Source organism: Perca fluviatilis, chromosome 18 (genome assembly GCF_010015445.1).
Source record: "Perca fluviatilis chromosome 18, GENO_Pfluv_1.0, whole genome shotgun sequence".
Lineage (NCBI taxonomy): Eukaryota > Metazoa > Chordata > Actinopteri > Perciformes > Percidae > Perca > Perca fluviatilis.
This window is the reverse complement of record NC_053129.1, coordinates 19,291,019-19,307,936: the sequence shown is the minus strand read 5'-3', so window position 1 is coordinate 19,307,936 and position 16,918 is coordinate 19,291,019. Positions and strand designations below refer to the sequence as shown.

The window sequence follows — 16,918 nt, the reverse complement described above, 5'->3', positions numbered from 1 at the left end:
AATACAGCAAGTGACAAAATTCTTCGACCAATAAAGTATAAATATAGTCAAGTTACGAGTCCTCTGTGTGACTGCAGACTCTGAAAGGACACGATTAGTTGACACGATTAGTCAACAGTAATTTTGTGGTCATTCATTAAGCAAAAATGCCAAACGTTCTCTAGTTCCTGTCTCCAAAAAATTTGCTGTTTTTCTCTTTCTCTGATCTATATAATTGTAAATGTTTGGATTTTGGACTGTTAGTTGGACATGAAGAGCAATTTCATATTGTCTTTCAACATTTTATGGACTAAATGATTCATTTAGAATGACGTCTATTTTGATCATATATTTAAGAAAAAAAGTTTAAAGCATAAATGCCAAATAAAATGTACTGCTTTCAGACTGTCAGATGTCAATATTTACTGATTTTCTAAGCCTATAATGGTTATCAAATAAATATATTTTTTGGACTGGACAAGCAAATTGAAGACCTCTTGTGCTCAGGGAACCTATGATGGGACCTTTTTTATTAAATTTTTCTATGATCAGAAAAGGTATATCCTGAGCACATTAGGACACATAAAGACATGCACGCTAGGTAACTCCCGTCATTGCCCTTGACGTAGGTAATGGCATTACAACTGGAGTTGGTCCCCGGGCACCGGACTATGGCTGCCCACTGCTCCTAATTAGTAACAGTGGGTTAAATGCAGAGGATACATTCCTCGTATGTATAAATGTACTTGGCAAATAAAAAGGGAATATAATTATAATACTATTATTAGTTGTAATTACTACTTGATTTACCTTGTGATCCAGGTCTGGTTTATGCTCGTAGACCAAACTGTAAAAAGAGTATGCCGGAGGAAGAGTAGTTACGAGCTGTGAAGCACTTAACCCCTTTGTTTTGCTACAGCGCTCATGTGTAACAGGAGGGGAGGAGGAAGGGGGTGGTGTTGGTATTTCAGACAGAGACAAGCAACAGAGATCAGATTGATTGAGTTACACACGCTACACTTGCGTCCTCAGCTCTTGGTGGCCTGTGTCTAATGGTCTTAGCAGTAGGCGACAAAGTGCTGTTTTGTTCCCGCTATTGTGTGGATGTGAATGGAGCAAAGCGACAGACGGGCTGCCCTGAGAGCGAGTCGGGCACCCAGACCAACAGCTCTGTTACTGTGCAGATGTGTGGGAATAATTGTTTTTACAACTTGTCTATTTGTCAATAATGTAAAAGTAATTATATAAGCAAAACATTTTAGGTGATTTTTTTTCTGTGGTGTTTGATCTGCAGATGAGCAACTAAATGCAACCGTCTGGTTGGGGTTTTGTCATGTAATGCTGGTTGGCTGGCTGTAGTGGTTTGTTGTTTGGTTATAATTCTCAGGTGGCCCCTGTGTGCTGAATCCACACCTGAGTGAGTAGAGAGATGACCGGCAGCAAAACATCACACCCTTATCGTCTTTTGTCAGCTGTTAACACATAGGACTGACTATGTTAAACCCTGCTCCTTATAGTCACTGTTGCTACACCTGTCAAGCTCTCTGTTCCCGCACTGCCCAGCATGCAGTTTACAATAATAACGGGGGAAGAGTTACCAATCTAAATTCTTCGTAATTTTGGAAACAATGGGTCCTTTTTATTTCAGACAGAGGTAGACAAAAGCAGGATTCTCATTTCTAGCTGGTGACCTTCGATTAGATTAGCTGATTTAGCTAACGTTAGCTCAGTGAATTATTTGAAAACGTCGTCTCTGGCTGACCTTTTTAATGTTTGGTTCTAAAACGAGAAACCTGTGAAAGGGTCTTTGATATTCACTTGGTGACTACATACGTGATCTAATGCTAAAAGACTGAGGCTAAAGCTAAATGTTCCAGGCAAAAACATAGCATCCTCCTCAGCTCATTTTAGGAGAACCGGTCATTTTAGAAACCACATTGTTCTTATAATGCAATGTAGACCTAGCTAATATAAGTATGATAATGAAACGTGTAAGATCAAACTGTTATTTTGTTCTAACATAACCCTGTTTGACTGCCAAGAAAATAAGAGAAAAGGACATGAATCAGGGGGGCCCTGCAGAAAACGTTTGGGAACCACTGGCCTAAACTCTGATTTAGTAGCATCCAGGAGTGCCTTCCACACTGAGGTAATAACCTACTATAGTGGATGTGCTAGTTAGTTAATGATATGCTCCCTGGCCTAGGAAGTAATGCTGGGTTAATAATGTTGATAGTAGGGGTAGGGTGAAAAAATCGATACAGCATAGTATCGCGATATTTTCCGTGGCAATACTGTATCGTTACAGACGCCAAATATTGATCTGTTATTATACAGTACATGTGTTGGTCAGTTTGTCTGCTCGATAATCCCATTTTTCAGCAATAAAATTGAAGTGAGCTGAACAAACAGAGAAATGTATCTTTTTAGATAAAACAAATGTTGACAAAGTTTACTTTTGGGGACATAATTTGAAATTGGGAAAAATTTGAAGTCGGAAAAAAGGTAATAAATTGCAATATATATCGCAGATTATTGCAATATGTTTAAAATCGCAATAATATCGTATCGTGACAGAAGTATCGTGATGATATTGTATTGTGAGGCCTCTGGTGATTCCCAACCCTAGCTGATAGTAAGCTGGACATTCTAATGATTGTAGCTTACGTTAGAGCAGATAAACACACTGTTGCATTCCTAACACTTTAGCTCATGTTTTTGGTTTTCGAAAGGCTAAAAGAAAAGACTACAGCTCAAACTCTTTAAATGCTATATTGGTGTTACTACAAAACAATGCACAGGGCTTTGTCATGTGCAGGAATTCAAAGTTTGACAGACCGGCCTTGCTGTTACATTTGCTATATTACTGATTGGACAATTTCTGCTTGGGGGAGGGGTTTGGCAAATGGTCAGTCAGCATGCTAGAAACTACTTGGTGTCTCTGATGATTGACTCCTCTTTGTGTCAAACAAAGACATTTCGTATCACCAACTACATAAATTACAACTTGCTGGTAATAATCAGTCAGTCATCTTTGTTTAAATTGGTCACATTGACATTTTGTGATGCACAAGCACAAAAATGCTTGATAGAAATTAATCTGATGCCAGGCTAACGGCAGAGATGTTCTGATACTGCCTAAAACGCTGGTATCGGTATCGGGAAGTACTGGAGTTTATGCACCGATCCGATACCACGTAATAAAGCCCTAAAGAAAATCTACGTTAAAGTAGTTTATTTATGTTCTTTTCCGTTATAACTGACTGTCAAACTGCATAATAAAAGAAAGTTCTGTGGCATTCATCTTTTTGTGTTTGTTCATGTTTCACAAAGAGTTTAACCTGAGCCAGACAGACAACAAAGGTAGAAATAATATCACATCCATACAGGGATTGTAGTATACAGCTGTTAAAACATAATAAAATATATGACACACTGGTATCGGATCGGTACTCGGTATTGGCCGATATGCAAGTTCAGGTATCAGAATCGGTATCGGGAAGCAAAAAATGGTATTGGGCCATCTCTAGCTGATGGGAGCACACAGCACTTTTTGCTTTTGTACATGGGAGCAAACGCGCACAACTTTATTAATCTAGTGTTCAGTTAAAAGTATGCAGGTCTGTGAGATCAGACTTCTAATTGTTCACCTTTTATGAATTGACTAGGTGGCTCCTGCATGCTAAACGTCTTTTATCTTGATTGATTTATGGAAACAAATGACGTCATCACACAACGCATCTGCAAACAGTGTTAAGGAAATTATATACTTGTGGTTATGTAGTTTAAGCACACAGAAAAAAAGAGCTTCTCTCTTTTTTTATTTTCACCTTTTTGCCCCTGACCACACCATAAATAAGAAACACAACAAAAGATGAGAATGGTTTCATATATATTTAGCCAAAGCTTGCTACCCTGAAAAAGAAAAACAACAAACCCTTCCCTCAGTTTTCCCTCTCGTTTTCTCCATGCCACAAAATTACAATGTGGAAATTCATAAACGTATATGCTGTTTTTGCACACTGGAAATAAACATGACGGTTGGGAGAGAATGTTGCTGCAGCGCTGCCGTGGCGTTGAAGCAGCGTTTTTTGTGTCGAGGAGTGGGTTCAGTCCCCTGCTATTGTCTGTCTGTCTGTCTGTCTGTCTGTCTGGCTTTACTCAACCACACACTTCAAACCATGCCACTGATTACTAGTTTAGAATTGCACTAACTGCTGTCTGGTCCCTGGCTAACCTCTGAATAACCTGGTGTGTGTGAGTGATCCTGTGTGTTTGTGGTGTGCTCTGTTCGTGCATGTCTATGTTTGTACACTACACAGTGAAAGTATGTGTCTTTATTTGTGTGTTTATCTGCGTCTGTAGGCTTGTTGACAGTGATATTGCGGGGCCTGTGCACTTGGGAACATTTCTTGAGGCATTTTGGGGAGGTTTTACTGCCAACCTCTGATGTCACTTCCCCTAAGCCCGAAAAGGGGGGGTCAGAGGGGCTGTAGTTTGGGTCAGGTGGGAGCTGGGGTCGCATATCCTAAAGCAAAGCTGATTCACTCAACCATTGTAGCCCAATTATTCACTTGCTGTGGCTGTCTCGCTCGGTGTGTGTTGGCATGAACGCCCAATAAAAAACACAAGATGATGCCAGATTACAGCGAGCTGTCTTAGATGGATTCAGGAGGAAGGAATGTGTTACGGTTTCCAGAGGGGCACGGCTGTTACAAAAGACAAGTCTGATTCAAACAACCAAACAACAAGGCTGTAAGTCAGCAGTTTGTAGCTCTTTCATTCAAGACTCTCTCGCCTGTGTCTTTTCTCTCCCGCTCGCGCGCGCACACACACGCACACGCACGCACGCACACTCACACACTCCTTCCTTGTGGTGCATACTTGTGTCAGGTGTGCTCTGTTTTTCCAGTCAGTGTAGAGAGGAATCTGGGCTGGGGTCCAAGCTGACTATCAACAGCACATTGCCAGAGCCTGGGACAAGAAGCAACACATCCACTCCATCTTTACTCCTCCTCCTTCTCCCTCTCTACTCCTCCCCCCTTTTTTCCCACTCCTGTTCACTGGAGCTTGTCGTGTTGTATTACGGTCTTTTTTATACTACAGTTTCTCTTTTTTCTCATACTTGATTCATTTTACTGTTTTGTCTCTCTGTTTTCATTTACTTTCATAAAGGTTTTGTAATCGGTTATCTGATTTGTCAGTGACTTTTGTCGGTGTTTTTCTATGGAGAAGAGGTTGTTCTTTCCTGAGTTAGGAGGTGTGGAGATGTTTTTTTGGTTTTGTGGTGTAGTTCCTGTCTAACGAGGCTACAATGGTGCCACCACCCTTAAAATGACACTGCTTTTAGCTATGTTAATTAATTCTTGTTGACAACACCAGCATTAGCCCTTGGTGGCTTAGGTTTTATCCTGGGAGAAAAGTTTTTTTAGGTTTATTTCTCATTGTGTGTGTGTGTGTGTGTGTGTGTGTGTGTGTATGTATATATGTATATATATATATATATATATATATATATATATATATATATATATATATATATATATATATATATATATATATATATATATATATATATATATATATATATATATATATTTAACAGGTGTGACTATCTAAATATAGTAAATATGCTTGTGTGTGCTTTACTTCAAAGCTCTGTCCTCATCACAGACGAAAGCTAAGAACTGATGACTAACCCTGAGATGTGTTCAAAGTGTTCCCCAAAGACCTGTCTTAACCTTAAAACCACAGTGTGTGTGTGTGTGTGTGTGTTGGCTTGTCTCATAATTTTGCACTTGCATTTGTTGCAGTTTTATGAGTTTGTTATTGACATGAAATTACGTTTTGTGGTAGTAGCTGACAAACAGTGTTTCTGTGGAAGCATCTGTGCCACCACCGCATGTGTGTGATCTTACACACTAAAACCCTGTACGCTTCAGTGTCTAGCACTGTGCTGCTGTCGGGCAGAGAGAGGGAGAGGGGAGATAAAAAGGAAAGGAAAGGCCTCCCACACAGGCAGATATGAGACTTAGAAGCTCCATTAGTTCCTCAAAGCCAGCTGCCGGGTTCAGATGGATGTCTGCGCTCGGCTGTTTGATGTCCATTCATCCATAGCCTTACATCTCTGCCTCTGTCTCCCAGCTTTGCTCGACGCTGGGCCTCATGGGGCTGGAGAGAGCGCAGCTGCCATAACTTTAGGATAAAGCTGTCTACTACCGTGCGATTCACTGCTGCTGCGGCTGCTGCTGCTTCTGTTATCGCTGGTGATTCTGCTAGCCTCAACTGTTTTTTGTTTCTGCTTGTGTATGTGAGGTAGGATGATAATGTAGGGAAATACAATGTGGGAAGGTTTGACAGTTACTCATTACTCCTTAGTTACTCATTAGAACACCACATAGTTTTTGTATTCCTGTGGGCTCAAATAATTAAAGTTTAAAAAGAAAACAAAACTATTTGTCAATATTTTTCAGGAGTTTGTTGTTATTGACTAATCCATCTCTTTTTCATCTATCCCTGCAGCACCCGTTCATCCTCCTCCTCCTCCTCCTCCTCCTCCTCCTCCTCCTCCTCCTCCTCCTCCTCCCCTCCTTCTCTCCGGACATCTTTGGGAATGGGCCAGCGCCTTGCCAGGGTGCATCTTTCCACCCGGTGGTGTGGCTGGCGTCGTGCGAGAGTGAGGAGGGCGACGGCCAGGTCATAGAGCCTGCCCCCCCTCTGCGCTTGCTTGCTCCCAAGTGACTTTTGACCTTTGACTCAACGGGACCTCCAGCCAGCCATGCCCTTCCGGCTGAAGCTGCGGCGCACACGGCGCTACAACGTCCTGAGCAAGAACTACTTTGTGACACGAATTCGCCTGCTGGACAGCAATGTGATTGAATGCACTCTTTCAGTGGAGAGTACGGGACAGGAATGTCTGGAGGCGGTGGCCCAAAGGCTGGAGCTACGGGAGGTGAGTCTTTTATTAAGTGACCTATGTACATGCTTGTGTTAGACTCATATGTCAGCTAATATTTGGACATTTTTGGAGGTTTGTAATTGATCTAAGCAAAAGCAATCTGTACAACTTTTTATTTTATTTTTTGTGTCACAGAGACAATTTATCGATCAGCCTTTGCCAATAAACGTCCACCCCCATAGTGGCATTTCCTCGATAGATGGTCAATGTATCATGAGCACTATTGCCCGGCCCGCTGCGTTTCCTTTCATTTATTTTTTTTATTTTACATTTTTTTATAAATGTTTTTACAGACTTTTAGCAACAATTCCTTTTTTGTTGTTGCTCCCACCACCCCCCACATACTGCCTATGCAAATAATAGTTATACAGGGAAAAAAAAAAGTACTTATTTCCAACATATATACAGGGTATTGTACCAAGTAGGCGATAAAGTAAATAAATACTAGGGCGGCACGATTATGGCCAAAATGATAATCACGATTATTTTGATCAATATTGAGATGACGATTAATTTGTTGATTTTAACCAAAACTAATTTTTAATTGTCACATAGGCTAATTATAACTGCTTTAACATCCATATTGTGCTACATTCCTGCTAATACATCCATATTGTGCTACATTCCTCCTTTATTGAAGGATACTGTGAAGGAGTATGCCATTTCAGCTGTTGTGCGACCGCTTTCCATATATGCACGTTTGCCGTAAGGTATCTACCTGACGAAATAGCAACGCGGATTTCGGTGGCTCATTACACTCCTACTTACATGTCTGCGTTGCGCTCTGATGCTCCGAAACCCATGTTAGAGGCAACATAAACATTGCTGCATGTCACGCTAGTAAACCCTAATAACACGTTACACAGCAGGAAACGTTAGTCTACCATTAGCCACAGTAGTAACTGGATTAAACACGGCTAAAATGCTGACAGCTAAATGGTGTAGTGTGACAGGATTCCAACAGCGAGACGTCAAAAAGTCTGCTGCTAAAGCTATGAGCTAAAAGACACAAACTAGCACTGGTCACTGCTGTTGTCTGAAAAACAAAACAGATGGGACAAAATGTTGCGTTTACTGGTAAACTGGTAAACATCGTGACCGGCTTATGATGACCGACTGCTACCTGTTGTGGAATTTTCCTCACGTTACTCTGTCCTCTGTGACTGTCTACATCTAAAAACTAAGATGCGTGGAGCAGGGAACAACTCTGATTGGCTCATGAAGGCACGTGATCAGACAGTTGTTTATGGAGCGCTAGATTGGCTTTGCAAAAACTTTGATAAGGAGCGTTCTATGAACGGAATGACGCATTTTAAATATCGCTCGATCACGCAAATTTGATCGTGGGAAGCCAAGATTGTGATTACAATTCGATTAATTTTGCAGCCCTAATAAATACACATAAAATTTAAATATACTGTATATTAAAATAAAATATATACCGTAGGCTAATTTGCCATCAGCTTTTATCATTATACTCCAGTATGCTGAGAGCTCAAACAATGGAGCAGAGTTAGTTATGGAGGATGCAGTTCCTTCTTAATTTTCGGGAAGAGTCTTGAGCCTTTCAAAATAAAACACCAAAGTATCCCATCTCTTATGGAATTTGTGGATGGACCCTCTAATATTTAATCTTTTCTTACCTCAGAAATAGCGTCAGGTCATTCATCCAAGCTGAGGCTTTGGGTGAATGTTCCGATTTCCACTCTAAGAAAATCCTTCTCCGCGTGAGAAGAGTTGCAAAGGCAAACACATCTTTTAGTCTACTTGTCATTTGTATACCTTCTTCTGGAACACCAAAAATAGCGGATTTCAGCACTAGGCTGGATATCTCTGTCAAATGCCTCAGACGAGGTCTGGAATACCTTAGTCCAGAAAGTGTTCAGCTTGTTACAGGACCAAAACATGTGGGACAGGTCTACCTTTTCTGTGTGACAATCACATAAGTCATTTACGTTAGGGTAGATCATGGACAGCTTGGCCTTAGAATAATGTGCATGATGAAGAACCGTAAATTGAATTAAACCAAGGCGAGCACATGATGTTGACCCATTTACCCTACCCAGGGCATTATTCCATATTTCATCAGATATAACTATTCCAAGCTCTTCAACCCAGTCTGCTCGGATCTTAAGTGATAATTCACTAAGAGACATGATAGTATTATATATCTGTGAGGTAAGAGCCTTAACGAGCACAGGAATTTGCTAAATTATATCCAGTCCCTTTCTTGGCAGTAGAATGGGAAAGAATGGGATAATGGATTGCACAAAGTGACAAACCTGGAACTAGCGGGAAAGGCTGGATTGCTGTAACTTAAATTTGGCGGAAAGGGCATTCAAATCGGCGAAAGTGCCATCTATATAAAGGCCCTGACACAGCAACCCGATAATCGGCCAGTCTGGCGAGGTCAGTGACTCGAGTCTGTTCGGTGTGTTCCGTGCCGTCGTCCGTCGGAGGAGCTGTCGGCCTTCATTTTGGCTGACCTGACTTGCTGGGTCGGAGGGCGGGCTGTCGGACTCGGTGACCAATCTGATTGGTGGAGTACTATCCCGGAAGTGGAATGAGCGTGACCAAGCCTCTCAAAATCTGACGAAAATCTTTTAAACTGACCCTTTGTCGATCTGAAATGAAGACAGATTGAGCAAATGCATGGCCTATTTCTCGCTTAAAAAAATTTCAGAAACGCGTTTCGGCAAAATCTTCGTACAATATGAGATCGTATTCTGAACGAAGCCGCCATTATGCCCGGTTGAAAAATCTGGGAGCAGCCAGACCCACGTGACGCGTTCGTCCAATCAGCTGCCGGTTTTAATTTTTTGGGCGACAATACAGATTAGCGCCGCCTGCTGTTATGGAGACGTATTACGTCTCGCGCACGCGCAGAAAGTACTCTCAAGTCGGCGTCACTTCGGTGTGTTCTGAGGCACTTTTTGGACCTCTGGGAGCCGACTGATAAGTCCAACTGCCTTTTCTGCCAACGGTCGGCCGTCAGGTTGGTGTGTTGGTGGGCTTAAAGGTCATTGAATTTATAGAGGCCTGTTCTTTGCCAATTGGCAAAATACTTGCATTGAGCATTATCAACTAACAATAACCAACGAATATACATTGCGGTGATCAGTACTATTCCTTTATGGCCGAATTCTATTTCCGTACAGTGTATGGATCATGTCTAGTGGGCCAACATCCCCAGTACTCGTGATCACCCTAAAATCAGCTCTATTTATACATGTTACAAGGCATTCATTAGCTCTATACACAGTGTAGCTTACCTATTGTGTCCAGGGAATTGAGATTCAGTTCTCTCCAGGAAACAAAAAAATAAGAATAAAAGCAAAGTAAGACCTACTTCAAATTAAATTGTTCAGTTTGCCGTCGGGTACCCTGTAGACAGTCCATAAGCATAAAGAAGAAAAGAAAAATCCTTGTAGCAGTGTTCAGATCAGTTATTGTAATGCATTGGCAATCCCTTGGGAGAGCTGTCCGGTTGCAGACTAACGTTAACGTCCCATTTAGTCAGTGCAAACATTGGGGTGGGAATAATGATTAGAAGAAAATAAGGGGAAAAAAAAGACTCCTACACACACATACCTGTTGCGTGCAATCTGAGCAAGAAAAAGAAAACGCCAGTCCTCCGATGAAAAACAGCTAGTTACACAGCAAACAGCATTTTAGCCACACGCCGATCATAGAAAGTTTGGGCCTCTTCTGGTGTCTCAAACAAGAGATTTTCTCCTTCAAAAGTGACTCTGAGTCGGGCTGGAAAAAGTAGACGGAACTGCACTCCTTTTTGGTAGAGAGCCTGCTTAACGCCACTGAATGTGGACCGGTTCTTTGCGAGGGTGGTACTGAGGTCCGGATATATCCTCAATATAATTCCCTCATAATTCACTTGGTGCTGTCTTGACCATTTCAAGGTGAGGTCTTTCTCTCTGTACCGATGAAAGCACAGGATGAAGGGTCTTGGAGGTCGTCCCTCTGCAGGCTTTGGACCTAGTGTGGTCAAGTTCTGGAGGATTTGCAAACCCGTCTGCTCCCATGGCATCTTTCAGCAGCCTGCATACAAATGTAGTGGGGTCATGGCCGTCTTCGCTACCTTCAGATTCAAGATGCGCAGATTAACTCTGCGTAACCTATTTTCCAGATTTTTAAGGCGGTCGGACAGAGACGTGTTCACGGTCTAGAGAGATTTGATGGTGGCTAGAGCTGTTCGAAGTTGTCGCCTGCCAAGGTTTCTGTTGCGGTAAGACAGCCTTGAAAAGAGTTGACTGTATCACATAGTCCATCCACTGAGGCTTGCAGGGGCTTCATTGATTCTTGGATTAGTGTGGCCATGTCTTCCTTAAGACCAGTACGTTGTTTAGCTTGTTCTGCAGTTGTGGCATTGAGAGAGAGAGTCTCCAGAATGGCCAAAATTCAGATTTGTCTGAACTTAAGGACGTTTCAGAATCCCACACATGCAAAGCACAACCAGACAACAAGCGCAGACAGAGCGTGATGCCATTTTTAGGCAGGTCATTTATCTTATAAAGCGAGACTTATATATATATTACTGTATATATGTGTGTCCATTTTTGGGGCGAAGGTAACCTGCACATCAGTCGGGTTAATTAATTAATTAATTAATTAATTAAGTCTCCAAAATCCCCCCGCAAATCCCCTACTTACTTCACCGTTAACCATCAAGCCACTAAACCTGTATGGAAATGAACATGTCTGCTGAAATGTTAAATTTGTTAACGATCCAACACGAGACAACACAGTCTCTCTCTCTCTCTCTCTCTCTCTCTCTCTCTCTCTCTCTCTCTCTCTCTCTCTCTCTCTCTCTCTCTCTCTCTCTCTCTCTCGGCTATACAGTGGAGTTGCATATTAAGTGGTTTGGGGTCCTTCTGTAAGTCATTTTGGGGTACAATTTGGTTTTGATGAATTCTACAAGCAGCAATACCACAGGCCAAGTAATCGCCCATTCCAAACAGGCACATTTTCAATGGGCACTGCACTAGTTGATATAAAATATCAAGTATGAGAAGTATGTCAATTGCTGGCTAATCCAGGAAAGAAAATACCTGACAAATGTAAAGTACTTGAAAATGTAATATTGCCATTAACAGTCAGTTATTTGACAGCATTGTTCACAATGCTCTTATCCAGATTATTAAAAGGGAGAGTGTATAGCAAAATCTCTTATAATTCAAATTCATATTGTCTCACAAAATATGACCAATCACTCCTTTGTAATCACCCATATCTAGCATACACTGAAAAAAACAAGTACAATTTTGACTCTCACACTTTCACACATTTATGAATGCATTGTCAGAATGTGTTTGCATGTGTGATTATGGCCACAAATCTCTCCCCACACTCTCCCACTTCCCACCCTCCTGTCCATGCTGTGTGTATTCTGTCATCCCTTTTTTTTCTGTTCCCTAATTTTCTTTACATTTCCTTATCAAGGTTTAACTCACACAGGTACTGTATGTAGCTTTGCATGGGGCCTGTTGTTTGTACGTGGAGTTGTTTTGTGTGTGAAAGGGCAGGCAGTTTGTTCACAGAACGCAGAAAATATGTTTCTCTTTGGTTGACGACTGATTGAATTGGATGAATACGTGTGTTCAACTGTGATTCCGCGCCAGCTGGAGCTGCTGACAAAGTGAGAGAGAGGGGCGGCGTACTCACATAGTGTTGTGGTATTTGCCAGGTGTCAGTGATGTTATAAATAAGGTGATGTGATGCCTCAGCTTCAGTCGCTGTCTGCCCCAGCATGCACGCTATCTCAGGACTCTGTGTGAGTGTGTGTCAATCTGAATTTGTTGTTTTCATCTTTATTGCTCTACCTGAGGCCTTCAGTGTGTCTGTTTGCATGTGAGGAAAGAGTTTTTGTGTATGTGTGTCTATATGTGTGCTCTTGCAGCTGCAGCTTTACAATTTTCATTACAGTAGAGTCAAAGCACGGTGACTAAACAGGTGTGCTTACCTCTTTGTGATATGACACACACCAATGAAACACCTTTGCTTTATTCTAAATTACATGGTTAGCCGTTAGTAGTACTGGGGCTTAATATGGTGTATATATAGTTTGACAAATTTAATGAGATTAGGGCAATATATCAATATTATATCGATATCGTGATATGAGACTAGATATCGTCTTAGATTTTGAATATCGTGATATGACATACAGTAAGTGTTGTCTTTATGGTTTTAAAGGCTGCATTACAGTAAAGTGATGAACTTTTCTGAACTTACCAGACTGTTCTGGCTGTTCTATTATTTGCCTTTTCCCCACTTAGACATTATGTCCACATTACTGATGATTATTTATCTAAAATGTAAGTTTGAACATATTTTGTTAACGCACCAGTTATCAACCCTAAAATATCGCCGCAATATCGATATTGGGGTATTTGGTCAAGAATATCGTGATATTTGATTTTCTCCATATCGCCCAGCCCTGTAAGGTGAGGTGAAGTGAGATATTTAGGAGAAAACTCTGATGCAGGTCAGGGGCCCGTTTCACAAAAGCTGTTTGGGAGCGCAGCAGTATCATGTTTCACAGATACATTTGTGAGACTTACAGGGCTGATTCTTGCAGTCTAAACTGGTTACAGCACTTCCAAGCTCATCTGCTTAAACATCTGCTCTTGTTTGTACAGCACATTTTAGATGAACTGTTTCACCTTTGTCGTTATCTCTGAATGTTGTTTCTGCTGTTTATTCAGCTGAATTGTGTTTAAATAGCATATGCATCTCTAGATAAAACAATAGGCAAGAGACTTCATTCATTTTGATTCAGTGAGATAGGATCATTGCCTGTTTCTTTTCTCCCAGGGTAATCTTACCGGCGGTCTAATATTTAGTTAAGTTATGCTGCTGACGTCAAAGGTTTGATCAGATTTGAAAGAGAAATACAGTATGTGCTGGTTGTATTTCAGCTGCTTATTAACCTCCCCTCTGCTCAATTGTCCCTAATGTATTTCTCAACTAATTTCCCATTTCCCTCCTCAACCCATTTCTCTCCATCCCTACAAACCCCTATTTCCCATCCCAATACTATCTCTCCCATTTATCGCCATTTCCTTGGTTCCCTCCTGTCTCCCGGAGTTATTTATTTTGCCTCTTTATCTCTCCTCATCCAGCTTGCAACTCATCTTTTCTTTTGTACCTGCTCATGACACTTTCATTCTCTTCTTTCTCCCCCCCTCCTTGTCCTGTTTCCTTTTCCGTCATCTCCATCCCTTGACCTTGTGCACCACACTGACCTCCTCCTTCTGTCTCTCCCTTGGCTCCAGACCCATTACTTTGGCCTGTGGTTCCAAGGAAAGACCCAGGCCCCGGCCCATCGCTGGGTGGAGCTGGAGAAACCCCTCAAGAAGCAGCTGGACAAGTTTGGCAATGAGTCACTGCTCTTCTTTGGAGTCATGTTCTACGTGCCCAGTGTTTCCCGGCTGGAGCAAGAAGCCACCAGGTGAAGAGTCTCCAAACGCCACTTACAGTTTGTCGGACATTTACGTTTTATTTTATATATTTTAAATTCAGTTACAACAGTGCCTTCTCATTTTCTTTGTTTGCTTTTCCTATGACATGTACATTAAAATAGTCATGTCATTTGTGCTGTGTCTGTGATGAGAAGTGTAAAGAAAAGATGTATCTCACTACCAGATAGGACGAGATAGGTTGCCATGCTGACAGTGATTGATGGCATAGGAACAAAATTAATCTTGTAGGGGTGGAACGGTACACAGAAGTCATGGTTCGGTTCATACCTCGGTTCAGACATCACGGGTCGGTATGAGTTTGGTACAATGGAGGGAAAAGCAAAACAAAAATGCAGAAGGCAATTTTTTTTTTTTATTGTGCACGTCTCAGGCTGTAACACCTAGTGTTATACAGTCTCTCCCCTGGGCTAGCAACAGCCTGAAGTGTGTAAAGTAAGATGTAAACAGTAAACATTAAGTACTCCACATCATCTCCAGACTCCATCTGTAACCAAATTACCTAATTAATGCAACGTTATCGCGACGTCTCCCGGCCATTTTTCACCGCAGAAAGCTGCTCCCTGCGTGGCTAAAGCTAATATACTGTAGTTAGCCTAAAGAAACAAGCCGTCTGTCCCAACTAACATTACAGTTCGGAGCCGCGACGCTGGAAACGTAAACTAATCTACAACAGCAGTCCGATCCACCACTCTCTCGCCTGTACTACTGTAACTGACTGGGAAACCAAAGTTTTCCCAAACTTGCGATCTTAAAGAGGCCGGCGGGTCCTCTAACTCTCTGACTCACTAAAACTGCATACATAGGCGGAGAGCTTCAGAGCTAAGGCGGGGCTACAGATTAGATGTCCCTAAAGAACCTGGGTATCTAACAGTAGTTCCGCATTACAGTAGTTCCGCATTACATTAATTCATTTGCACGCAAGTTTTATTTATTTTTATACCTTGTAAATTCATGCACCGAACCGTGACGCCCGTACCGTTTCGGTTTCAATATGAATACATGTACAGCAGCTGAACAGCTGATTGGTTTAGAATTGATGTCATTTTAGTCTGATTATCAACGTGTGTGTGTGTGTGTGTGTGTGTGTGTGTGTGTGTGTGTGTGTGTGTGTGTGTGTGTGTGTGTGTGTGTGTGTGTGTGTGTGTGTGTGAATGAGCATGTTAGTTAGCTGTGAAAAGGGCATCCAGGGGTCAGTGTGTAGTGGACAGTCTGCCATCTCAGATTCCTTCTCACACTCACACACAGACACACACACACTGCAGGTCTGCCTCGCACTGAGCTGGTGAATTTGCGGCTTCTGCTTCGCTGGATGTGGGAAAGGTCGATTGCAGGTCACATCTTGACGTTTTGACACTAGAGTTAGTTTTAAGTTGTGTGTGTGTGTGTGTTAACCCTTTACGCAGTTGAATTGTCTTGTTTTATGAGGAGGCAGGGCTGGACATGCTGTTTCTGTGCTTACATAGAAAATAATGAAATCATCATGTATCATCAACTGGCCTGGGATCACTGTGTGTGTAATAGAGAGTGTGTGTTTATCTGCAAGTTATACAGAAGCTACTTTACTCTGGTAAAGATATAGGGGTGTTTGTGGTTGAAGGGGTTATGATGGAGCCTTAGGGGCAATTTAGGGAACAATGGTTGCCTCTTTTTCTCAAGCCCCCCTCTCTTTCTCTTACAGTCCCTCTATATAGTGTCACCCCTACTCCTTTTTATCAAGAGCAGATCACCACATCACTCTAGTCCCACATTTTTACTCTCTTTCTCTTCGTCCTCCTTTTCTCTCTCCCTCTTTCTCTCTTTTTTTGTTTGTCAGGAATGTTGGCACAGCCGTCAAGCGTAGGAGGCGGACCACACATTCCTCCCAGCAGAAGTGCTGGGGGTAACGTTTTTTTTTTTTGGGGGGGGGGCGGGAATGTCTGGTTTACAAAACACACACACTTATAAGCACGCAGACACTCATTCACTCACCTTACACACCTCGCACACTCCCCCCAAGAATCCTCTCAGAAGCCAGCTGCAGCCCTGTCAGAACAGTTAGTCACAATACACCACATTGTAAGAACATACACGCTCCCTGAGGCAAGCTTTTCTAAAAGCCCTGTCCCCTTCAAGTTGAAAACCATTTTCACAACTTCATATTTTCACTCAGGCCTAATCAAGGATTTTTAAAAAATCCTTAAAAGCATACTTTGCTCTTATGCTGTCTGTACTTTCCTTTGAGAACATCAGTCAGCGTAAAAATGATAACCGTTACAACTGATGGCCCTCATTATTTGTTAAATGTAGATAATTTATGGAGTTAATTTGGGTCAGATCCAATGAAGCAGATCTTTGATTTTTCTACACACCTGGTCTGATGAGAGGGGGGGGGGGGTAGGATTTGGAGAAGGCAAAGAGAAAGACAAGTGGGGACAGAGAAAGTAAAAGTTTGGCAGCAGCACTTTGCTTTGGGTTTGTAAATTGTTATTCATGTTAAGTTTAA

General features: G+C 41.9%; 1 protein-coding gene across 1 annotated transcript in view; it reads left to right on the top strand.

Moving 5' to 3' along the window:
• Nucleotides 1-16,918, top strand: part of LOC120546612 (tyrosine-protein phosphatase non-receptor type 14-like) — a 43,104-nt gene that overhangs the window by 5,103 nt on the left and 21,083 nt on the right. The window contains exons 2-3 of the mRNA XM_039781672.1: nt 6,502-6,931; nt 14,230-14,405. Coding sequence (XP_039637606.1) covers nt 6,758-6,931; nt 14,230-14,405 — 350 coding nt within the window. The 5' untranslated portion in view covers nt 6,502-6,757. The remainder of the gene's footprint in view (nt 1-6,501; nt 6,932-14,229; nt 14,406-16,918) is intronic.